Source organism: Euwallacea fornicatus, chromosome 15, assembly GCF_040115645.1.
Source record: "Euwallacea fornicatus isolate EFF26 chromosome 15, ASM4011564v1, whole genome shotgun sequence".
Taxonomy (NCBI): Eukaryota; Metazoa; Arthropoda; class Insecta; order Coleoptera; family Curculionidae; genus Euwallacea; species Euwallacea fornicatus.
This window is the reverse complement of record NC_089555.1, coordinates 4,570,066-4,595,407: the sequence shown is the minus strand read 5'-3', so window position 1 is coordinate 4,595,407 and position 25,342 is coordinate 4,570,066. Positions and strand designations below refer to the sequence as shown.

Sequence of the window (25,342 nt, the reverse complement as noted above, 5' to 3'; positions counted from 1 at the left end):
CAACTCAAACCCGGAAATCCTTTCGAACTGACTGCAAAGCGAAAGCTGGAAGTCGCGGAACACCTTTTCCCGCGAGGCCTCGGCTATATCCCAGCCAAAATAATGCCGGTCGTCTTCAACCCCTTCACCGAAGAAGAGGTAAAAGCGGCCGCGTGCAAATTGAAGAACGCAGCAGCTCCGGGACCCGACAGGGTAGGGTCGGAAGCGGTCAAACTCAGTCTAGAAGCATACGCGGAAGTATGGCTCAAAGTTCTCAACCAAATGCTGGAAAACCAAGAATTCCCGGATTCTTGGAAAATAGCGAAGCTAATCCTGCTCCTTAAGCCGAATAAGGATAGCGAACAGCTGGGCTCGTACAGGCCTGTTTGTCTAATAGACGCTGCAGCCAAGCTGTACGAACATCTCATCAAGACCCGTTTTGAGGAGGAACTGACGGAAAAATATCCTCTGTCCGAAGTACAGTTTGGCTTCAGAAAGAAAAGATCCGCGATGCACGCCATGGAGCGAGTCATTCAGGTGGCCCGCGAAGCCAGAATTCGGCCCCGCGGAGAACGTTGGTGCGCGTTAATTACGCTAGACGTAAAAAACGCGTTCAACAGCGCCTCGTAGTCGTGCATAATTAACGAATTGCAGAGGAGAAACATCGCTAATTACTTAGTAAACGTAATCAAAGACTACTTCACTAACAGAGTAGTAAAAATAGACAAACAGACTCAGTTCAAAATGGCGATGGGCATACCGCAAGGGTCGGTCCTTGGCCCGTTGCTATGGAACGTGATGTACGACCCCATCTTGGAGGCGGGCAGATCCGAGCGCTCGACGCCCATTGGCTACGCGGACGACATCGCACTTGTCGTCTGTGGCTCTGATAGGGCAGAGCTAATCGGCGAAGCGGACGGCGCGATTAGTCGTTGCGTGCAATGACTGACCGACCATTCGCTACGATTAGCCCCAGAAAAGACCGAAGCGGTCATTCTTAGCGGGAAGAGGGACAGAAAAGAAATGTTTTTCTTAGCCGCCGGAGTTCGAATCGAACCCAAAAAATCCATTAGATATTTGGGCGTCGAATTCGGAGAAAATTTGCACCACGCACGTCACGTGAAAGAGATCTGTAACAAGAGTTTAAGAAAATTAGGCGCGTTACAAAGAATCATGCCGACGATGGACGGTCCATCCACACAAAAAAGACAGCTCCTTTACGGAGTGCTGCAGTCGACGCTCCTATACGCCGCCCCGATTTGGGGATGGATGAGGAGAATAAAAAAATACGCGCGCATGATGCTGTGCGTGTAAAGGAAAGCGCTCATAAGGGTTATCTGCGCGTATCGCACCGTCTCCTATGAAGCAGTGCAAGTTCTAGCGGGTGTGCCCTCCATCGTCTTACTTTTGGAAGAAAGAACGCAACTCAGTGCTCTTCCAAGGGTCACAGGGGCGGCCAGAAATGCCGCAAGAAAAGAAACCGTTCGGAAATGGCAAGAACGCTGGACGAGCCTAGAGGACAAAGGACAGTGGACTAAGAAATTAATCCCTGACCTAAATCTCTGGGTATCGTGTAAACACAGACGCCTGAATTATCATTTAACTCAGGCTTTGAGCGGGCACGGAAGTTTTAGGGCTTTCACGCACCGCATCGGAAAAACTGAACAGGAATGCGGGGCATGCGGAGTCGAAGACACCGCGGAGCACTGCATTTTCCACTGTCTCAATTTCGAAGCTCGCAGAGTCGAGTTGCGGACGTGCGTGAACGCGCTAACTCCGAAAAACTTAATCGATGCAATGCTCGCATCCAAAGATAATTGGGATAAATGCAGTCGAGTCATTTCCGAAATGGTAAAAGATAAAGAGAGGATCGAACGAACCTCCCGTGAACATAATTCTTTGCGGAAAAAAAAAAGAAAAAAAAAAAAAACAGAAAAAGCAAAGATCCAAAGGGCAAGAGGGGGAAACGGGGAAAATCTCAAATTTCCGTCTTTTATGCAAACTTGTAGCGATAACCTTTACAGAATTCCTCCATTCATACCCCAAAAAAATTCTGCACGTGAATAATGTAACCATTATTAACTCGGAGAAAAGGGCATTTATTTGCGAATTCTTTTGTCGCCAAAATGAAAGAATTGGCAAAACTAAGCAAGGGAAAGTCTAATGAAACCGCTTTTCACGTTCGTTACCACTACCCATCGAAAGAATACGAGGAAACCGCGTCGGAAAAAACTTGCGCGAAACACCGAATCCTTCGCTGGCATCGATGATATATCCCCCGGGACGGTTCCGGGTCGGCGTGGGAATAGGGAGAGAGATCGAGGTTTTTTAGTGGGTAGGCGCAGCTGGCGAATCCCACACTATCCAGCCGCCCGGTCATCAGGCTGGATGTCTTTTGAAGATTTTCCTCGAAAAAAAAAAAAAAAGCCCTATCAATGATTTTTTAGCGAATATTAATTTTTGTAGGTCATTCCACCCTGTAACCTCGGCGATTTCCTCAAAATCTTGAATCCACCTCCCTATTGGATAGTCATCTTTGCCATCAAATGGTCTAATACTATCTTCTACATCGCGGAACGTTAACGCGAAACAATTATTTGTTCTTGCGTTTGTCTTTAGGTTTACTCGTGACTGGGCTAATCTTCTTTCGTCGGTTTCGTCCTCACTTTCGGATTCGTCATCGGATTCCTGGTCTTCGATAATTTCTTCTTCTATCCCAACTTCTTCCGGTTCATTGCTAACTGACAAGTCGTTCAGAAAAGAACATATCCTACCTAAGATGTCATCATGTTCCCCTGAATAATCCAAATTTAGAACGTGACAAACCACCATCAAATCGCTTAAGTTTACTTTTTTCTTAATTTCTATTACTTTTGCCTGATATTCATTTGATTCTTGGTGTAAATTAAAATAAGCGAATTTCCTCAAATTTTTCCTAGTTTGTCGCGCCTGACCTTCTTCGCCGTAAGCAACAATATGCAGTGCTTGAACTGCCTTCAGTTTAGAATTTGCTATGTTATATGCAATATTTTCTATATCCCCCAAATTAGTCATAGTTGGATATGGATTGAATATAGACTTAATACTTCCAAAAACAAACGAAATACAGTGCACTTTGCTGTTTACGTCAAATTAACTGGAAATTACTATTCAATAGTAAAAATCGAGATACAATCGGGATCACAAAAGGAATATTTATTAATACTATGAAGTTAAACTAGCTAATTAATCCTACCTTACCAGTTCTTACTTGCAGGTTACGTACACTTTTCCGCACTACACTTCACTCACTGAACTAATTCACTCTGGTCTCACCTCGTGAGTAGCTTTGTTGTTTATCAGCGCCGCCGTCGTTACCCTCTCGCTATCACCGTCGTCGTCGTTACCCTTCTGGTATAAATAGCTTCGTCGTCGTTACTTTTCTCTATCACCGTCGTCGTCGTTACCCTTCTGGTATGAATAGCTTCGTCGTCTTCAACGTCGTCGTCGTTACTTTTTGCTATCACCGTCGTCGTCGTTACTTTTTTTTTACCCCTAATCCCGGACGAGCCCCCAAAAATGTAGGCTTTTTCTTAAGTTGTCTATGATTTTATTACTGAGTTGTTACAATTAGGGGCTTACTTACTAACTTAACTAAGAGGATGCTTGCGTTCCTTCACGACACTCCCGACACCTCGCCGAATCGTCACTTCGAGAAAAGAGAGCGCGTCCCCGTTTCTCCAATACCTTAAATGCTACTTACTGGGGCAATAAACCAGCGGCGTACCCTAACCAGAGACCGATTCCCAATCCGCCATGTGGCCAGCCATACTTGAACATCATGAACCATCCTTTGTCAGAACCGTTGTCGACTGTCCTTCGACCTTCTTTCCTGGTTCTAACAAAGAGATGCTCGACTTGCTCTTACTTCATGTGGCTTTCGACCAAGGGTAATTACAGGGAAAATTCCAGTAATGCTGCAAACCACGTAAACTCAGTGACCATACACATGGGCGTATCATCAGGGTACCTCACTCTTTATTCCCCTAACTTAGCCTAAATTATAGTTACTTTACAATGTACATCTTCCTATTTGCATCTCGATTTGATCAGACGGCAACAATTATACTTATTGATTAATATTTACAAAATATTGTAGTGATCTGACAAACGGATCCTACATATATATATTAAATTATTATTAATTAAGATTTATGTTGATTACTACATATTATCTTGTGGATGTGCTATCATTTCGTACTTCAAATTAAAACAATTTTTTTTTGCCCGCTACATCTTTTAATATTTTTAACTATTCTCCACGAACCGCATATTCTGAGCTGATAAGGTTTGATATTATTCGTCGCAAATTCAAAACTTTACATGCGTTGGTGAAAAATTAAAGATAGCACACCTGGGTTATAGTAGTAGACTACTATGAGCATTGCAACAACTACCTCAAAGTACTAAACTTAACGCAAAATCGAGTAGAGAGAAATATCGAACAAATAATTCCAAAGAACTCAAGAGTTAAAAGAGGTTTAATTAATCTGGCAGGGTCCGTTTTCAAAGCAATCACGGGAAAGTTAGACGCCGAAGACGGACAACTATATGAAACACTCATCAATGAGTTGCGACAAAATCAGAATAAATTAGCAAACAGTATTCACAAATAAAATTCCATTTCATTAAGCGTAATCGACAATTTTAATCACACAGTAACTCAATTAAACAGCAACATAAAAACCATGGAAATTGAAATCAAACAAATAGAATACATAGTACAAGAAACAGCAAACAGAGGAAATTTGTATTTTATCAAAGATGTCTTAATTCAAATCATAAACCTATACGAAATAATAGACTCAATGTTGCAGGATATCGAAATCTTTATTGCATTTGCTAGATTAGGAAATTTCCATCTCAGTATAATGCGAACCACAGATCTATTTTCTGAACTGAAAACCTTAGAAGTTAAGTTACTACCTAATAGTCTACCTCTGTCGATAACTCTAGAAAACACCCTCGAATACGAAAAAATAATAAGTGTCGAAAGCTTTGTTCTAAAGGGAAAGATAACCTATCTATTAAAAGTTCTAATAACTAATCCTAGTAGTTTCGACTATTATCATCTTTATTCGGTACCAATTGGACGACAAAGTCAATTCAAGGCAGTCATACCCCGCGGTAAATACCTGCTTACAAACCAAAGTCACTACACGTATCCTGAAGAGCCATGCAAGAGCATGACACCCAAACTATTCATCTGCAACCCGGGAACCCTAGAAGAAATCAACACAGACAGTCCTTGTGAAGTCGGACTATTGAGTTCACCAGAACCTAGCACGCATTGCCCTCAAATAAATATCACTATTACACGAGTGATAAGTAACCAGCTGGACTCATCCAACAAGTGGATTTTGATATTCCCCACAGACAAAACCATTTAGCTAAAATGTGGAAGACAAGAAGAATACAGGAAAGTAGCAGGAAGTTTCTTAGCTAACATACTAGAGGGATGCCAAATTGAAGGAAACCAAGTGATGGTCAGCAATGGAAATTCAATAACAAGTGCTGATGAACTAATCATGTTTCTAAATCTCGATGACCAACCACCAAACTCTCTACACCTGAATTTGACTCTTCAGCTTCAAGAAGTCAAGCTAGACGAGCTACACGAACTTCGGCACGAGATCCAAGGGAATCAACCCCAGTTAAAATACAACAAAATTTCGACCTTCCCAAGTCTATGGACAATTCTAATGTACGTATTAATTTTTATAAGTATAGGATACATCGTCCTCAAGAAACTGAAGGGAAGACAAAGCCAACCAGGACCAGAAGAAGAAGCCGTCAACCCCTGCCTCAACTTACCCCATAGCCAGGAAAGCTCAATCTGAGAAAAGAGGAGTTATATCACGCCATATACCATTCCCATATACGCAAACCGCTGACTATACAGAATACATCGCCAGCCACAGTTCCCACATGAAGCAGACGCTAACGCAGCAATATTGGAGTATAAGAGGAGAACCATAGGGGACGCGGGCAGACAGAGTCAAGACCGAGTCAGGCTAGTTAGAATCCAAGTTTAAGTTAGGTTAACTTGAATGTTGTAAAGTACTGCAGTAAATCGTAATCTCAGTAAATAAAAAATTCTTTTTAAAAAGGCCTTTCATTGGTCGTGTTTGTTAAGTAATGGTTAAGACACAATTCGATTCAGTTGCTAAATTGGCCTCCTCAATCCCCTGATTTAAATATCATCGAATACGTCTGGTTTACTTAAAGCGAAAATTAGCTTCATACAATTCGGAAGCTCAAAATATGGAAGAATTATGGGTTCGAATTAAAGAACAATGGAACCTTATCCATGAAGAATTATTGACAAATTTATTTAATAGTGTTACAAATAGACTTAAGGACGTAATTAAGGCAAAAGGAGGTTACACTAAATATTAGATAATCAGTCACAAAACTGTTGAAATAAGGTGTTTTTGAAAATTTGTATTTTCTTGTGAAGATGGTATCATAAAAATATGCATTTGTATTTCAGTTTATTATTTATTAACCCGATAATTAGTAATATACTTTAGCGTTTAACTAAAATTGGTTTTAGTGGTAATTTATTTATTTATTGTTTATTCTTCAAACTATGTCCACATTTTTGCGAGTCACTGTATATACAGGTTTTAACTATAGGTTATGAATTTCCATTCAAATTAAATTTCATTATACAGGGTGTTTCCTAACTACGTGAAAAAAATTTAAAAGCGTAATCCTCGACTGATTTTGAGTCAAAAATGTCTAATAAACATATGTCCGCAAATGCATTGTTTCCAAGATACAGGGTGTTGACTGAAAGACGTTGAAAAAGGTTTTAAAAGTTTCTAAAGGTTTGGTGGTATTTACTAACTTGTTTATTGTTAGTTTTTTTTGCTACTTCCACTACTATAAACAAGATAGTCAGTGTTATTTTGGTGTTTTACTCTCTAAAGTGAAAGAATTTAGTTCTGTGTCCCAAAAATCAGATTATACCGCAGTTTTGAAAATTTTTCAAATGCCTAATTACGCTAATCAAGAAATGGCCAATATGGTTTTTGTTTACGGTCTTGCTGATGGTAAGTGTTTGGCAGCGAGGCGCATTTACATGGAAAGGTTTCCAAACCACCAAGCTCCCAACCACCAAACCTTTAAAAACTTCTTTCAACGTCTTTGTGATACAGGATCTCTTATGAAGTAATGGTGGTCATTTTCAGCAATTCTTATAATTAATCATTAAAGCATTCCCCCAAAAAATTGTCTTTTCTAAAATTCAAACACCCAAATTGAGTCATTTTGGAAATAAAATCTCTTTTTCTTATCACATTTCAACACCCTGTATCTTGGAAACAAGGCATTTGCGGACATATGTTTATTAGATATTTTTGACTCAAAATCAGTCGAGGATTACGCCTTTAAATTTTTTACACGTAGTTAGGAAACACTGTGTATAATCCAATCAATTTAATGTAATGCACAATTTTCTTTTGTTGTGTGGCCGAGTCGACTTTGAGGACTTTCTAAATAATATCGTCTAGTTTATTCAGTGTTCTATCATTTGCGTATTTTGGGCCATCCGTCAAGAGATGCTGGACTGATATCCCGTTATTACCGTAAATGCATTGTGGAGATGCTTCCTTCTACATAAGGTACCCATGTGTTATTCTGGTATGTCCAATGCGCAGTCTTCTTATTATCATGCTATCCCTCCTGGACAGATATAGAATTTTTGGTACTATTATTAGAGGATCTATGTATGATAATTTGCTATTTGAGAGAGTCCGTATGTTCTGCCATTTATCTTCCATGACTCGTGCGAAGAAGGCTTTAAGCTCCATTGCATCCATCTCTCCATCGAGTTACCATACCTCCAGTGATGCCGGTTGCCGTACTATCCATGCGGGTGTTTCAATTGCAGTTTTTTTGTTAGATATCCAGATAGTTGGTGTCTTTTAACAATTTATGTAATACTTAGGGAACCGAGTAGGGTAGTTTCCATATTATTTCCGGTCTACATTGTCATTTAAAGAGTTGTGCTGCAGGATTTCCTGAATATTGTTTAGTCCGTGCATAATAATTTACAAGAAGTTGTTACCTTCTGAGGCTTATTAGTAATTCATGTGCTTCATAGGTAAATGAGTCATCTGGGCTGGATCTGAACGCTCCTAAAGATATTCTAACAGCTTCAAGTAGTTATCGCGTACTGTTATGTATACAATGCTACCATAATTCATTTTGCTTCTTATGAGTGCTCTATATATTTTCAGTAGCCATTGCTCATTAGCCCCCATTGTTGATGCGCCACCATTTTTAGGATGCACATCCGTTGCATGCAGATTCTTTTGGTGCATAAGATGTACTTTTTCGAAGTCATCCTGCTGTCAAAAACTACCCCAAGGAATAGGTGATCTGGTACAACTTGTAGAATACTAGACTTCAGTGCAATGCTAGGGTTATATACTCTCCTTTTCCAGCTGAAAATCATTTTATTTCTTAATTACTAAAACATTGGCACAAACATATACCTATGTATATCGTTAATAAAGTAAGTTAGCTGTGTCAATGCATTGATGCGGATAGTCTTGACAGCAACTTAGTAAATCCTCTAATTTGATAATTTCTACAAACTCTCCAATAGTAGCGCATTTTCAAATTGATAAAACATTAATACACTATTTTAAAATTTTCTATACGTTTTTGTATGCCAATAATATTTAATGTCTGAAAACAATCAGGCTTTTTCGGGAATGCCAAATGTCGGCAATAAACTATAACGAAAAGGTATCATAACCCTGGAAACTTTCCCATAATGGTGTCCCTTGAAATAGTTTATTGCCGACATAAAAGGGATTTGCACTGTAAAAATTTTCCAAGAATCCCACTGCAGTATGTCTGTGATATTGGTTGCAATTAGCCATAGTCGTAGAAAAGGTTGTAAACCCTCGTAATTTAAAAAAAACCTGACTAGAGGCAAACAAAGAACCAATCCCTGGTATCACGGAGGACGTCCAATTCCAGTAATTCAATAAAGGGTTGTTACCGTGTGACAAGGAAAGAGTAGTGGGAACTGACTGTGAAGGCTTCCACCCACTTTTTCATCAGTTCACACTAGACCTCATCAGAGATTAACAATTCGCAAAAAGTCAATATGTGCCCATGAAATCATCAGACACCAATCACTTGTCAACACCTTTAAGCTAAGAACTTTGTTAATATACAAATTCAAAAAGTCAATCACACAATTCAATTCAACTCAGTTTCTTTCGGTCTGACAAAAACGAGAGTGGTCCTTCGGAAACAAAAGGTTTAGAACCAGCCACGGAAGCAGAACCCACTAACTACTACATTGTCCAAGGGAATTACATAAGTCCCCCCAAGACATTTAATATAATGGATTATTATTCACAATTTATCCAGCATATTGTTCGCTGAGACTCTGACTTTAATCAAACATCCTTGAGCTTTTACAAACTTCATATACAGGGTGTTCCAAATCCGATGTACTATCATTACTATTTATTAAACGGTAAGAATTACAGGGTCGTTTAAATTAGCAAAAATGTACCAAATTTCATACTCTTCGAAGAACTGTAAACAATGTTGCCAAATGATTTTTAGTTTGTGATTTATTATAAAAAAAAATAAAATTCCATAAAATTTAATTTCCTAAATAAATCAAAAACTAAAGTTTTGTCATCAAAACGTTTGATACAAAAACATCATAGTTTTCTTATATTTACAAACCAGTAAATTTTAAAATTTTTAATGTTGCTTAGTTTTTGAGGTAATGACAACAAATTGAGTTGTTTAAATACGGACCTGTACATTATTTGGCCATTTTTAAAAGTTCTTAGTAACCCCTTTACAATGATGCATCACGAGATTTTTTTTTTTTTTTATAAAAAAAAAATGTATTTTTATCTCAATAAGCTAGGCCGATCCTGGAGTTTTAAGTATCTTAAACCTTTGTCATTCAGACTAATATAAAGCTACTGGAGTATTCAACCCATACGGCTTTGTGACTTCTTAAAAATAAAAGGTTTGGTTCTGGTCCAGTATAGTTAAAGAAGCTCGAAAGGGTCTTCGTTAAATCTTAAAGAAGGGCTGCCGTTGAGGGTGTGAAGCCAAATGGTAAATAATGGAGCGAAAAACTTTAATTTGCATAGTGGCGGCAAAGAAGTTCCTTTTTTTGTGACACTACTTAGAAAATATCTTTTGATTTTCAGGTGACATGGTCAGTCTATTAATGAGGTTCTACAGTTTGCTATGCAATTTTTTTTTGGTGGTGACTTAAGTATGTTTTCATACGTACGTACATACAGTAATGGATAAATCTAGATAGACAAATATTATTTTTCAATTAAATCATACATATGTTAATTGATTTGTTTCCTATGCATGTATGTTATTTGTCGCAAAACACATTATACGAATTAATGAACAAAGTTAATTTACGGTCAATAAAAAAATAAGTTTTTGGAATTTACCTGGTCAAAAATAGACAGACAATTAAAAATGGAAATAAAAACATAACAAATTCCTTCAAATAATTTTAAAAATCAACTAAGATTTTTACCAAATCACTAATATTTGATAAAGCAGCCATTATTATGAATTACTGCCTGACATCGATGCAGCATTGAATAAATTAATTTCTTTTAATACTGCTGGATTAATATTTTGCAATTTTTTTTGTATTTCAATAAACAGTTTATCGTAATGTGAATCATTTTTATCTCTCAATTCGTGATCAACAATTTGCCACAGATTTTTTATGGAATTCAGATTGGGCGACTGGGATGACCACTTTAAAATCAGAACTTTTCCTTCTTCAAGAAATCGTTTAACTAATTTTGAGGAATGTTCAAGATCGTTGTGTTAAAAATGGAATTTTAAGGATAAATTGTCTTCAACATAAAATAACATAACATTCTGAAGTGTATTCTTGTCCACAAATCTGTCCATATTCCTATTTATTCTATTTAGTGGGTCATTACCAAAATCGCTGAAACATTCCCACATCATTACGAATCCTCTTCCATACTTAACTGTGGGTCTGGTGTATTTAGAATTTAATCACTGACTAGTGGGACGTCTAACGCATTGAATGCCATAGAAATTGAATAAATTAAATTTTTATTCATCGTTCCAGCCAACTCGGTCTCAATCTTGCTTAAGCCAATGAATATGTTTTCTAGCAAATTCCATTTGGAGCTTCAGATTTTTCTTACTGAGAAGTGTTTTTTTGCTGGCTTACGTGCAAATAATTTCTTTTCAACCAATATTCGTCTTACAAACCTTAAAGAAATTGAAACTACGAAAATTTCTAGCAAAAATTGGATTTTCTCAAACAACATCAATGAATTTTTCGAACTAATAGTCGTTATCTTCCGGACATCTTTTTTTGTTTAGCTTTTTTGGTTGTCCACTTTTTAGTTTCGGGTTAATTGATCCAATTCGTTGATATCTTTTTACTATAGCCCAAATAGTGCCCTTTTCAACATTTATTTATTTTTTTATTGACCATAAAGTAACTTTATCAACATTTGCTTATTATTTCGTACAATGTGATTTTGGACAAATAACGTACATGCATAGGAAACAGATCAATTAACATATGCATGATTTAATTGAAAATGTCCGTTTGTCTATCTACTTTTGGCTACTACTGTATGTTTAAAAATTAAGACGTAAGATTAAAAGATAAATAACAATGTTATATAAAACATATGTTCGAATTGTGTCCAAAAAACAACTTTTTTTCTTTATTGTCCGAACTTTATGTAAAATAATGTTTTTTAATCATTTATCATCCTATAGCTTAGAAATTAAGAATATATTAATAATTAAAATATAGTTATATAACTGATAGAATTAAACTTCACTCTTCTCGTCGCCTCTTAATTCTTGAGATATCAAACAGTTTCTTAATTTTTAATATTTAATATTTTTAATAAATTGGACAAGTTTTTGTTGTGATATTAGATACAAAAATGTTATTCCCATTATAGATAAATGCTTTTCACTCTACAAATAATCCATTTCTTATTCTTATCGTATTATCCATTTCCGTAACTAGTCCCAAAAAACATTTCATATTTTATAGAATTCCTTTACATAATATCAATTTTCCATCGTAAAGGTAAATTTTGAGAATATTTTTCAACCTCATTGGTCACCCACAAATTGCTTGTGATAAAACCCATTAAAATAAATACCTTGGACAAACCCAAAAGCGCCATTAGAGTATTAGTCGTAGTACTTATTTCAGCGTTGAATCGTCCTTTGCTGCGTGCGTACTTCTGTTGAAAATGTTTGTGGAAGTGCAAATATTTTTGCTTCGTGTGCGAAGGTAATTGCAGCATGAATCAAAAGCACGATAGATTTGAAAATCCAATTATGATTCCAGAGATACTCACTGATCTCATGGGTTCAAATGAGTCTTTCTCGTCATTTGAGTTTTACAGCAATTATAAAGGTTGCAACATTATATTTACGGATAAATCGTGTTTTCAGTTAAAGTGCAACAAGATCTTTATATTTCGCATAATAATCAGAGTATGATGTACTCAGCAGACGCTCCGTGTTATTACATTCGTCTGCAAGATAACGGACTTGAAATTTACTTAACTTAAATTTACTATATTAAATTGTTAACGAATTGATATATTAAATTATTAAAAATTGCTTTAACTTTGAAATAAACTTTAATGTACATAATTATAGTCTTAAGATCTATTTTCGAAACTATGAATAATCACCTTCTCATAGATTTACCCTGCAGATAGCTGAATGACAACTGTTAGTATGCCTTTATCCCTTAAAAACTACGGCTTAGAAAAGCTGTATAAACTAGTTAGCACAATGATTTAAAACAAAATAATCTCATTAGAACCGAAATTTTGGGCGTACAGGTTGTTCAGTTTTCTGAGCAGCTGTCTCACCTACATATATCATTACGCTTGCTGACGAAAGCCCTTTACTTTTCTTTTGTGATTTATTCGTAAATGTTCATTTTGAAATTCCAATTTGTTTTTCGGAGAAATAATAACCTCAATTGAAATCTATCGCTTTCTTCCTACTCATTCGATGACAACTGGTACCAAAATGTTTCAAATCAGTTCATAGATATAACTCCAGTAAATGTTTGCCCGAAGGAGGTAGCACAGAAAAATAAAATTAAAACGACAGTAGTGAAATGATCAAGAACCCAATACACGTCCTTTCAATTAATGGCTCTGGAGAAAAAATTTCAGACGGAAAACTACCTATGCAGGCCAAAAGGATCCAGTTATCTCAAGAGTTAAACTTAACAAAAAGAAGTTAAGGTCTGGTTTCAAAATCATAGAATGAAGTTTAAAGACAGCAAGATCAGAACGCCTCACGGATCGAATTTGTTTCAGCTAACTTCCTCGAAAAACGTAGCCCAGAATCAGAGTTTAGAGGTCGCAGTGAATTCGTGTAATATTTCTCTGATTCAGAAAGATCTTACGATTCTATTCCAAAAGTTGGCAAGTAACTCCATGCTCATTCAAAACTTTCATTCGCTTAAATTTCCAACAACCTCGGGATCCACATTTCATGCTCCCTATAAGCAATGAGATGTTCCATAAGTCGCTACCACACCCCAAAGGTATCATCGTGTGTTTGACATGTACAATAACAATTATAACCAGGTGTGCCTCCCGATTTCGTACTCTCTCCCTGTGAGATCTAACTTAGTCCAACCATATTAAACAATGGCGGGATTCAGGCCAACTTTCATCACGACACGCTGAATAAGTACAACTTTTATGCGAGACATAATAACACTAATCACACCTCCACATACGGGATGTTATCGCAGAACTTAAAATGCGTTAGTTGAAATGCGAATGAATATCGATCTAATTGCTCAGCAGACCAGAGCACTGGATTAACAGAGGTGTAGATAGAGTAATTGATATTGCTCTAGCCTTGGTGTGTGTGAGTGCAATATTTGATGAGCAAACATTTTATTTCTATTCTTTAGAGACAATTATGAATATTTTTATTCTACTGCTTCAAATAAACATTAATTTTCCAAATACATATGTACAGTATCGAACAAAATTAAGAGCAACTTTTGAAATATTCTTCTAAATTTAAGTTCTCTAAAAAATCATGAAATATTTTATCATAAATATTCAGCTTAAGGTAGTTAGTGTAAAATACATTTGCTATAAATAGTTTAGATTGTTATTGGGAATAAAAAAATTAAAAAAATGTTTTGATCTAAAATTCTTTGCGGCAAAATAAGAGCAACCAATGTTTAAATATTTTGTATTTCTAACTTTCCTGTGGCCTTTTAAACAACTAATATCTACGATTATGCCTCGTGGTGTTCACTATTCAGTTGATCTAAAACAAAAAATTATTAGTGCATATAAGAGTGGGAAATAGCAAAAACTTAAAGCGGAAGTTTTTGGCATAAAAAAAGATTTATAAAAAACTATGTTAAGACTTAGTGAATCAAGTCTTGATGTCTTCATCGAGCAAATTAAAACCCCAAGTTGCGCCCCTGCACATCTTACATTTGTTGCCTCACAGATGTCGTGATCCATTAGTTTTCCTAAGAAATGGTTTATGGTTCAAATTCCTCGTCTTTTCTACTTTGGCTAGAAACTAAATTGCGGGGTACTCAAGTTATAAATGTGCATCGGAAGTGATTCTTGGGTACCGGAATTCCCCACAATTACTTTTGGCGGTGGTCGTAAATGGGGGTGCCATCACGTCCCATTCGGGATAAAGGCAATATTGGGTTACGGGATAATCTGCCCATTGGCCGTCAGGCCTGGCGAAATGGGTATTCCTCGGGTGAAATGTGTTCCGACTAATAGCACGCCTATGTCTGTTGACCATCAGTTTCCAGTACTTAAGGGCTGGGAGAAGCTGGGCATTATCATTATCTTCTTTCTTATCAAGATTGTCACTCATCAGTTGAAGGCGGATCGATACATCGCCAATTCACGATCATAACTCATACTCTTCGTCGGATCGCGATCATTCAATTCTAAATTTCTGCAACTAAGTCTTAGTCATAGTTATGTGTTACAAGTGAACGGGGCAAGCTTCTATGGTAATTTGCTTTTTTACCCCAGACACAAGGGGGGCACAGTTGGTTGACAGTGCCGAGGGGACTGTATTTCTTTTGGTTAGATTTTAATTTTGTGCGAAGGACCACAGCTTATTTGGCGCTGAACCAATGCAGAACAGAAAAAACAAACACACTTGGTAACAACACACTTGTATTTGTATCACTAGATTTTCAATGTTACTTTACAAGTGACAAAAGTCATAACAATTGTAAAATATGAGAAAACTAGAAAAACACAAGCGATCACTGAATGAAAGTAACTTTTCACGATTGGGAATTTCTACTTCAACAGGGAAACTAATATGTGAATTGAGCGCAGTAAAGGGATCCTACTAAGACTGTAGGAGTTAAAAAGAGAATAGGGGAGATGTTGAAGAGGCGTTGCGTTTCGTGTGATAGATTCTATGAGACTGTCCTTTAATCTCAATTTTTCCCACCGAATGTGAACCTCAAGTTGTCCATTTATATTTTTACCACCTCATAGTCATACCAATTAATGTGAATTATAGTGCCGAGGACTAGGGATTGCTTATCAATACGGTGCCATGAAGGTGTGAGAAAAATGATGGTTGAAAAGAGTTATGAGCATGGGAAGAGTGTGGAATGTGTATGCAGTTGTGTAATGTAAACACTGCCCTTAAGGGTGATTAATGAGGTTTACGTTGGCAATATAAAAGAAATTTATTAGTGGGTGAAGATGTTGGGTAGTTTTCCAACAACAAGTCAGTTAATAAACCGTGTTAATGTTTAAAGGGTTGTCTTAATTCCAAGACTTTCGGGAGATCCCACGTGTTTACCTTGCTAAACAGGTATCTAGTCCATCGTGGACTCTCGTAACTAGACATGTAACGTCGGTACTTTGAAACGACAAGTACTACAAGTAGTGCTCGCGTGTAAGCGCTTTCGTACAATAATTCGCGAGTGGGATCTCCAACCTCCAAGGAAGGAACCCCTACATATCGCTCAACAAACTATCAGGAGATTCACTGACCGTGGTGTCGTAACGAATTTAAAACGAGGTGGTCGTGGTTGAAAAAACGACAAAGAAGTTGTGGTGCACTGTCCGCTCGAGAGCCGTCCACTCCAAAAACTCGCACCGACAGTAACACATGTGTGGCAATTGACGGGGGAGGGAATATCAAAAAGCCGTTAGCTTGTAAAAGAAAAAGGGGAACCCCAAGAGATGCACGACAGGGGTTCAGGATAAAAGGAAGTTAGTGGCTCGCGAGTGGACAGTACAGTCTGTGCAACCACGCAAACCCTTGAAATCCCGACAAATTGGTAACCCCGACGTGATCAGCGCCCTACGAAGCTCCAGCACCAGGAACTGCGAAAACTTAACAACACATCTATACAAGGATCATGGAGAACCCAGGCCCATCCGAAACCAACAACACCTCCCCAATGGTAGACAGAGTAGCGGTAAAGCCTCCTCCGTTTGGGACCGGAGATCCAAAACTCTGGTTTCGCCGACTGGAGGCACAATTTAAACAAGCTGAAGTCAAAACAGATGAGACCAAGTTTGTGTACGTGGTCAGCGTTCTCAACAACGAAGTTATGAAGCAGATAGGAGATTTATTATACAACCCCCCAGCTGTGGACATGTTCCCAGCAATAAAAAACAGGCTAATCACATTATTCTGAGTCCGATGAGCAGAAGTTTAGAAAACTAGTCTCACATACAACATTGGGAGACAGGAAGCCATCTCACTTGTTAAATGAAATGATGGGATTAGGCAGCGCATCAGTGTCAAAACAACTGCTCAGATCAATATGGCTGCAGCAGCTTCCAAATCAAATCCAATCAATCCTAGCCGGTAGCAGCTACCCACTGGAGCAGCTGGCAACAAGGGCAGGCCAAATCGCAAAAATCCTACAACCCGGCGTGTACCAAATCCGGCAACAGACCGAGACTCCTGATCTGCCAACATTAGTTGAAAACCTGCGATAGTTCACTCTGAAGGTGAGGGAAATAAGGAGAGACACACGAACCCGGGAAAGATCACAGAGCCGGAGAAGATCAAGATCTCCAGACGGGAGACAGCAGGACGCTGAAATTTGCTGGTATCACCGAAGATTCAAGGAGAAGGCCACCAGGTGTACAAGGCCTTGTAATTTCAAGGCGGAAAATTAAGCCCCACGTTGCCTGAGACGAACGGCAATGTGGGACAGCCAGATCGCCACGCGCCCAGCTCTCCAGCCCCTACCGGTAACAAAATAAGTACGTATAGGTTAGTTATTAAGTACAATTTAACAGGAATTAGGTTTCTTATTGACTGTGGCGCCGAGGTATCGATAGTCCCCCGTTCCCATAAGGACCAGCACGTTGATACCCGGTTTAACTTGCTCGCAGCAAATAACACACAAATCCCCGCATACGGCAGCAAGCACTTAGCCGTCGCCTTGGTCTGCGACGGAAATTCATGTGGAATTTAATCATAGCTAAAAAGGATATCGCCATCATAGGCGCAGATTTCCTACACCGTTTCAACGTGCTTGTCGATATGGGACGCGGTAGGATCATAGACGGCATTACGCAAGCAGTCAGGTATGGTCGGGTGAAACTTGCTAGCACGTATTCGGTATGTATCATTCCGGCATCCTGCAAGTATAGTAAAATCCTAAGGCAATTCCCCAACCTCACCAAATTTACCTCGGCACCTAACGATTTGAAGCATAGCACCTCACATGCCATCCACACCAACGGACCGCCGGTCTGTTCAAAAGCGAGACGGTTGCCCCCGGAGAAACTTAAGTTGGCTAAACAGGAATTCCAGTACCTGCTCGAGATGGGTATCTGCGGACCTTCAAAGAGCCCTTGGGTTAGCCCGCTGCACATGGTCCCAAAGAAGGCAACAGGTGAATGGAGACCTGTGGGAGATTACCGCCGCCTAAATTCATCGACAATTGAGGATAAGTACACGGTCCCGAATCTGCACGACTTATCACATTTTTTAGAGGGAAAGACTATCTTCACATCACTGGATTTGGTACGTACATATCATCAAATCCCCGTCGATGAGGACTCAATTCCAAAAATCACGATTATTACATCATTCGGGCTGTTCGAATTCACCCGTATGCAATTCGAATTGAGAAACGCAGCGCAATCTTTTCAGAGATTCATCCATGAAGTACTGGAAAATTTGGACTTTTGTTTCCCATATATCGACGATATCCTGATAATTTCTGAAGAGGAGCCGCAGCACATAAAACATCTGAAAACAATATTCGAAAGCCTACAAAAATTCGGGTTGACCATCAACCCGGAAAAATGTGTCTTTGGCGAGCAACAGATCAAGTTCCTGGGTTATCAAGTCTCTCCGCAAGGTTCCACACCGCTCCCGGAGAAGATAGCCACTATCGTTGATTATCCTCTGCCTAAAACCGTCTCAGACTTAAGGCGTTTTCTCGGTATGATCAACTTCTACCGAAAATGCATACCAAAAGCAACTCACAACCAACGCGTTCTCCACGAATTGCATAGGAATGGCAAGAAAAATGATAAGACCCCCATAAGCTGGACGGAGGAAACTCGAACAGTCTTTGAACAGTGCAGGGAGAACCTAGCAAACGCTGCGACCCTGGTGAATCCTAGCTCATCAGCACCCATTGCACTCACAGCTGACGCGTCTGATTTCGCAATGGGAGCAGTAGTCGAACAATTCGAGGACAACTCATGGAAATCACTCAATTTATTTTCGAAGAAATTCTCTAAAACTGAGAGGAAGTACAGTACATATGACCGACAACTGCTCGCTATTTATTCAGCTGTAAAGTATTTCAGATACATGTTGGAAGAAAGGTATTTTAATATCTTTACTGACCATAAACCGCTTACATATGCTTTTAAGCAGAAGTCCGACAATTCATCTCCGAGGCAATTCCGTCATCTGAACTTCATCTCGCAGTTCTCAACGAATATAGAACACATCAGTGATAAAAGCAACGTAGTAGCCGACGCTCTCTCCCGGATCAGTTCAGTTGACGCACCCCAACCTATCGATTACGAGACCTTGAGCAAACACCAGGCAGATGACCCCGAGTTGCAAGCAATATTGGGTGACCCTTAAGGAACCGCATTGAACCTGAAACAATGCAACGTACCTGGTATTGAGGAGACCGTTTACTGCGACGACAGCAACTCGAAAATCAGACCCTTTATTACAAAAGGTTTCAGACGATCTATCTTCGACAGATTTCACAACCTTTCCCACCCAGGGATAAAGGGAACCACCAAACTGATATCCGTAAGGTTCGTCTGGCCATTCATGAATAGGGATATTCGAGATTGGGCCAAAACCTGCATCAGCTGCCAAAAAGTAAAAATTAATAAACATACTTACACGCCATGGAAGCAACTGCAGGTACCAGACACACACTTCCAAGATATCAATATAGATATTATCGGACCACTACCACCATCAAATGGTTACAGGTATTGTCTGATATGTATAGATAGATATTCCTGCTGGGCAGAAGCATATCCGATGGCCGATATGACAGCAGACACTGTCGCGAAAACCTTTTATGACAATTGGATCTGTAGATACGGGACCCCTCTCAAAATTATTACCGACCAAGGCAGACAATTTGGGAGTTCCCTTTTCAGTGCCCTATCCATTTTATTAGGTTGCAAACGAGCGCGCACAACGCCATACCACCCCATAACGAACGGCAAGGTGGAAAGGTGGCATAGGACCCTTAAATCTGCAATTATGGCTCATGAAATAGAACGCTGGGCGGAAGTGCTACCTACAATCCTGTTGGGATTACACTATACCGTGATAGATGAGGTGGGTGTATCACTAGCAGAGATGTTATATGGAACAACCCTACAACTCCCAGGAGAATTTCTCGAACCCTCCAAACCAAATCACGACCCAACATCCTTCGTGCAAAAACTAAAACAGAAAATGAAGCTATTACAACCTATCCCCACCTAGCAACCACAGTAGCAGAAAAATCTTCGTCGCACCGGAACTAGAGACCTGCACACACGTCTTTGTGCGGAACGATACGGAGAAAAAGCCTCTCCAACCCCCCTACGAAGGCCCCTTACCTGTTAGAAGCCGTAGTGATAAATATTTGACCGTCACAATGAACCATAGAGACATCAACATCTCCAAAGATCGACTGAAGCCGGCCTATATATTTTCTACGGATCCTATATCGCATGACCATACCTACGCCGGCCAAAATCAGTTAAAATCCGTAGATAGTAAAGTAAAAAAAAATGGTACGTTTCAGTACACACTGTAAATAATATTTCCAGCAGTTACACTAATTGTATTATTATTCAGGTTGTCGTCTTTATATCTATCAGTTAAGCTTAGTAGTAGTATATTCCTTGTAACCCGATACTCCGTTTCTAGGGGGAGAATATTGTGGTGCACTGTCCGCTCGAGAGCCGTCCACTCCGAGAACTCGCACCGACAAGTGACACACGTGTGGCAATTGACGGGGGCGGGAATATCAAAAAGCCGTTAGCTTGTAAAATAAAAAGGGAAACCCCAAGAGATGTACGACTGGAGTTCAGGATAAAAGGAGGTTGGTGGCTCGCGAGTGGACAGTACAGTCTGTACAACCACGTAAACCCTTGAAATCCCGACAAAGTTAGACAGGCGTCTTACAAGGCTAAGTAAAAAAAATCCTGAAATGTCAGCTCGCCAGATTATTGGACAAGCAGGAGAAGTTAGTGTTTCTTCCAGAACAGTTCAACGTCGATTGACAGAACGTGGTTTAAAAGGAAGGAAACCTGCCAAAAAACCACATCTTTCACTAAAAAATAGAGAGGCCAGAATGTTGTTCGCCATCTACCACTGAGATTGGACTCCTCAACAGTGGAAGAAAGTATTATTTGCCGATGAATTCAAGTTTTGCATCTATGGAAGTGATGGAGCTCAATGGGTACGTCGCCCAAATGGCCAAAGACTTAATCCAAAGTACGTAAAAATTACCATTAAACACGGAGGAGGAAATATTATGGTTTGGGGTTGTTTCTCTGCTTACGGAACTGGTATACTTTATAGAATTAAGGACAAAATGGATAGATTTAAGTATCATTATATACTAGAAAATGTTATGTATCCATATGCCGAATGGGAAATGGCCCTTAAGCTTCTCTACCAGCACGACAACGATCCTAAGCATACTGTGAAAATAGTAAAAGCTTGGTTCGTGAAGAAGAAAGTCGAGGCAATGAAATGGCCAGTCCAATCTCCGGACTTAAATCCCATTGAGAACTTTTGAGAAATCATAAATAACAAAATCCGAGGAAAAAGTATTACCAATCAGGATAATTTACTTGAAGAAATAGAGAACGTCTGGAAGTTTATTGATCCTGACATCATTTCAAATTTAATTTCTTCAATGCCAAAAAGGTGTGAGCTAGTTCTTCAAAACAAGAGGTATTGGACTAAATATTAATGGTAATACACAAAAAATTGTTCTAAATATAATATTCATTCAAATAATTTTTAAGTTGCTTTAATTTTGTCGCTCCAATTGTGGTGTTAAAAGGTTTTCTTTTTACTTCTCCTCTAAAATGTGCTTTTTAAACATTGAGTCTCAGGTATAAATTATACTAGGCTGTAAACATATTACTGATAATAACAAATCTTATTTTTAAAGAAACAATGTCAATTTAAAATTAAATTTCTAAAGTTGCTCTAATTTTGTCCGATACTGTATATATTCAAATGCTAGAAATATACAGGTTGATTCCTAAGTTATTACTTCTTTTAACTGTGCATAGATGCCATCAAAACAACTTTTTTCAAAAAACTTAAAATAAGAGAGCTACATCCTAAGAACCAGAGCAATGTCGTAAATATCTATCCCTACTTTTGTTGAATGATTTTTATTTAACTTTGCAGTCTGTCTGTCTGACAAATACAATATTATGAAAAAAATACGAAGGTGAGGAAGGGTTTAGGGAGGAAAATAGGTACCGTTTAGAAATGATTGAAATAAATGCGTGTAAATTTAAACGTGGCCATCCATGTATCATTCTTAATTGCCAAACCACTGATCCTTCTCCTACAAAATAATCAACTCCGTAACTTCGGCAAATGAGCTCCAAATACTTTCAAAATTTGACCACAGAATCACCTCGACGAGCTCTTTAACATGACTAAAAAGGCTTCATTCTATCTTGGTGACTTTTCTAGAAACCGAGTAATTTATGTGCTCAAACACACAATTTGCGTGACTTTTCAAGATTTGAACCTCCGTAACTTCGGCTCAATAACAGCATATAACAGTCTAGAGCACATTGTGTCGACTGATTTCTTGAAGTTCTTTGTAGTGGAAGTAGCCCTTCGAAGACATTCCTCCAACTACCATCATTTAGTTTACTTGTAACGTGGTTCTCAGTATCTACAAAATGATTTTATTTCTTTTGATACTGTAAGCTAGTTATGTGGTGCGTAACAGGTCTTTACTATTAAATCCACTTGATCTGAAGAAAATGGTATTGATTTTTCGAATATTCTAAACCTACTTATCAGAATACCAAATGTACGTTCTACAATTCTTCTCACTCGAGACAACCGGTAATTAAATACCTTTTCCTTAAGACTTAATCTTGTTTCTGGGAGGGCTTTAGCAAATATGTCTTTAACGGGAAAACACTGTCTTTAACTAAAAAATGGCCTTCTGGTAGTAAATCGTTTTCGAATAGAGAATATAAGTTACACTGGCGAAACATTCCACCATCAGAAATTCCGCAATTACATCCTATGTCTATATATTTAAAGTAATTATTATTCACGAGAACCATTAGCACAGTACTATTGGTTCCTTTGTAATTAAAATATAACCTCCCTGAATCCGTGGGTGCTTTGATAATGTCGTGTCTTCTATCTACCGTTCTGCAACAGCCGGGAAAGTTCCGCTCCTTCCGAAATCTCTGTTCAATAAATTTCCATTTACTTCCATTTACAAACTGGAACTATAAGAAAAAAACATTTTTAAATTTTAAATTAATACTACACATAATAGTTTGAACAATAATTGTACGAGTATATCTGATATTTTTTTAATGGAAAATTTACTTTTAACGCTATTTAAGACGCAGAACACGGAAGTTACTGATACCGTTGATAGTGATGCAAACGCGATTCATAGCGAGGTACAGTAGTCAACACGTTCTTGTCCTGAAATGTCCGTGCAAGAATCTAATGAAACTCCTAAAAGAGCAACGCAGACAGCACCTGAAAGTTCAGGTCAAGTACCAAAAAGACAAAGGCTGTGTCTTTTTGGAGATAAAGGAAGCATCGATTTTTTATAACCCACTAAAACAATCTTTATCAGAAATTTTGAAATACCACGAATGAGAACAGAATAAGGGAATTCATTAACCTTTTCGATATCTCAAATTCGAAAAATAACATAATTGACAAAATATGATTCATTAAGGATTCACAACGTTCAAATTACAAAGACGCATTCATATCTCTAAATTCAAAATTAGCCAATAGTATCTTGAACTCTAACTCGCTACGAATTGGCTGGACAAATCATAACATAGAAGAAACCCACGTACCGAAACAATGTTTTAAATGTTCACATTTTGGAAATAACGCAAATCAATGCACGAAATCAGAAAATTATATTTCTAAAAAACTGATTTATGTTTCAACTGTTGCCAAACAACTCAAACGGCAAAGACATGCATTAAACCCCCAAGTGTTATGTAGGTAAAGACGATAGGAACTACAAAACGCAGAGCATGAAATGCCCCGCCTTTCAACGTGCTGTATCAGAATGAAAAAAAGAACGTAAAAATCACAAGAGTAAATTAACAAACCTACATCCAAACCTGCCTTCAAGAATTTTAAACATCATTGAATAATTTTCCGAAAATTCTGAATTCCTAGAACATAAATTTTACCCAAATTAATCAAAATAGATCTAGAACGGCTGATGATCTTCTGCAACGTCTTGTGGAAGAAAATAAAATCGACATCTGTTTAAGACAGGAACCCAACTACAAAATTCTAAATAAAAAAAGCATAAAGGGTACTAACAAAGATTGTTTCGTTGCTATCTTAAATAAACAAATCTACTATCACGACGTAATCATGGGAAAAGGTTTCTGCGCCATCCAGTTAAAAGACGGAATTACGCTGTGCTTATGTTATTTCTTTCCAAACGACAAATTGCCGAACTTCGTCACATTATTAGATAACATGTATGAAAATGTAATAAAACCTAGTGAAATTGTTGTGATCGTAGGCGATCTAAATGCTAAATATTATCTTGCGGCTCCCCAATGGCAAACCAAAGAGGTATAGTTCTCGAAGAATGGATGGCAATGTACGACCTCATACCAATCAACAACGGCAGAAATCCAACATTCCTCAGCTCCAATGGTTCCTTATTTATCGACGTTACACTGATCAATACAAAATACTCACGTTACATCTGAGAGTCTGTCTACATACAAAGATACGTATAAAGATCTTTTCAATTCGTATCACAGTGGAGAATCGATAAACGTCTCGACGCTCACAGAGACATCCATGAACCGAATACATACTCTATGCGACTGTACGTTCAAAAAGAAGAATCCAAATTTTACACATTATAAAAAACCAATCTATTGGTGGACAATTGAGATTTCGAATCTAAGAAAAACATGGGTCGAACGTCGTAGAATCATTATACACATTAAAAATCGTATGACACAGGATTACGAGAATACATTGTTTTCCTACAAAATCGCAAAACAAAATTTTGAAGTGGGCTATCAAGTAAGAAAAATGAAAACGCTAGAACGAATTGTGCATAGATCTAGATAACGATCCGTGGGAATTGGCCTATAAAATTGTTAGCAAAAAATTGAACTTAACTTCTAGACCTAGAATTAGCGATGAAAACACCATTACTCAAATTGAAAATTGATTTCCCCAACATCCCGTTTTACTCTGGCCTGACAACAACGTTCTCCTTAATTTCCAAGAAATTCCACCGATAGATAAAGAAGAAATCTTGAAAGCAGTACATAGAATTAATACAAAAAATGGTCTTGGCCCGGATCTCATCGTTCCTGAAATTGTTAAATTGATAATTTTACGAAGCATAGAACAAACGACTAAATTCATTTGCCTCTGCTTACACAGCTGCACTTCCCCCAAAATCTGGAAGGTAGTTAATTTAATACTTATACTGAAGTCAAAAACAACGAAGTGGATCAACAAACCTACAGATCGATCTGTTTACTTG

At 38.2% G+C, this 25,342-nt stretch overlaps 1 protein-coding gene across 1 annotated transcript; it reads right to left on the bottom strand.

Moving 5' to 3' along the window:
- Positions 1-22,462: 22,462 nt before the first annotated feature.
- LOC136343758 (uncharacterized) lies at positions 22,463-24,654 on the bottom strand. Its single transcript, XM_066290685.1, has 4 exons — positions 24,562-24,654; positions 22,811-23,066; positions 22,558-22,730; positions 22,463-22,492 (listed from the first exon to the last, which is right to left on the bottom strand). Exons 1-4 carry the CDS (start codon positions 24,652-24,654, stop codon positions 22,463-22,465), a joined length of 552 nt encoding a protein of 183 aa, XP_066146782.1.
- Between the last annotated feature and the right edge of the window lie 688 nt (positions 24,655-25,342).

Excerpts from the sequence above, each read along its gene's own strand:
- LOC136343758 (XM_066290685.1), bottom strand. The coding sequence starts at position 24,654 with ATGTATTCGGTTCATGGATGTCTCTGTGAGCGTCGAGACGTTTATCGA. Across the intron at positions 23,067-24,561 it reads AGATCTTTATACGTATCTTT|TTCCAGTTTGTAAATGGAAG; the intron begins GTATGTAGACAG and ends TTTTTCTTATAG. Across the intron at positions 22,731-22,810 it reads TGGTGGAATGTTTCGCCAGT|ACATATTTGCTAAAGCCCTC; the intron begins GTAACTTATATT and ends TTCCCGTTAAAG.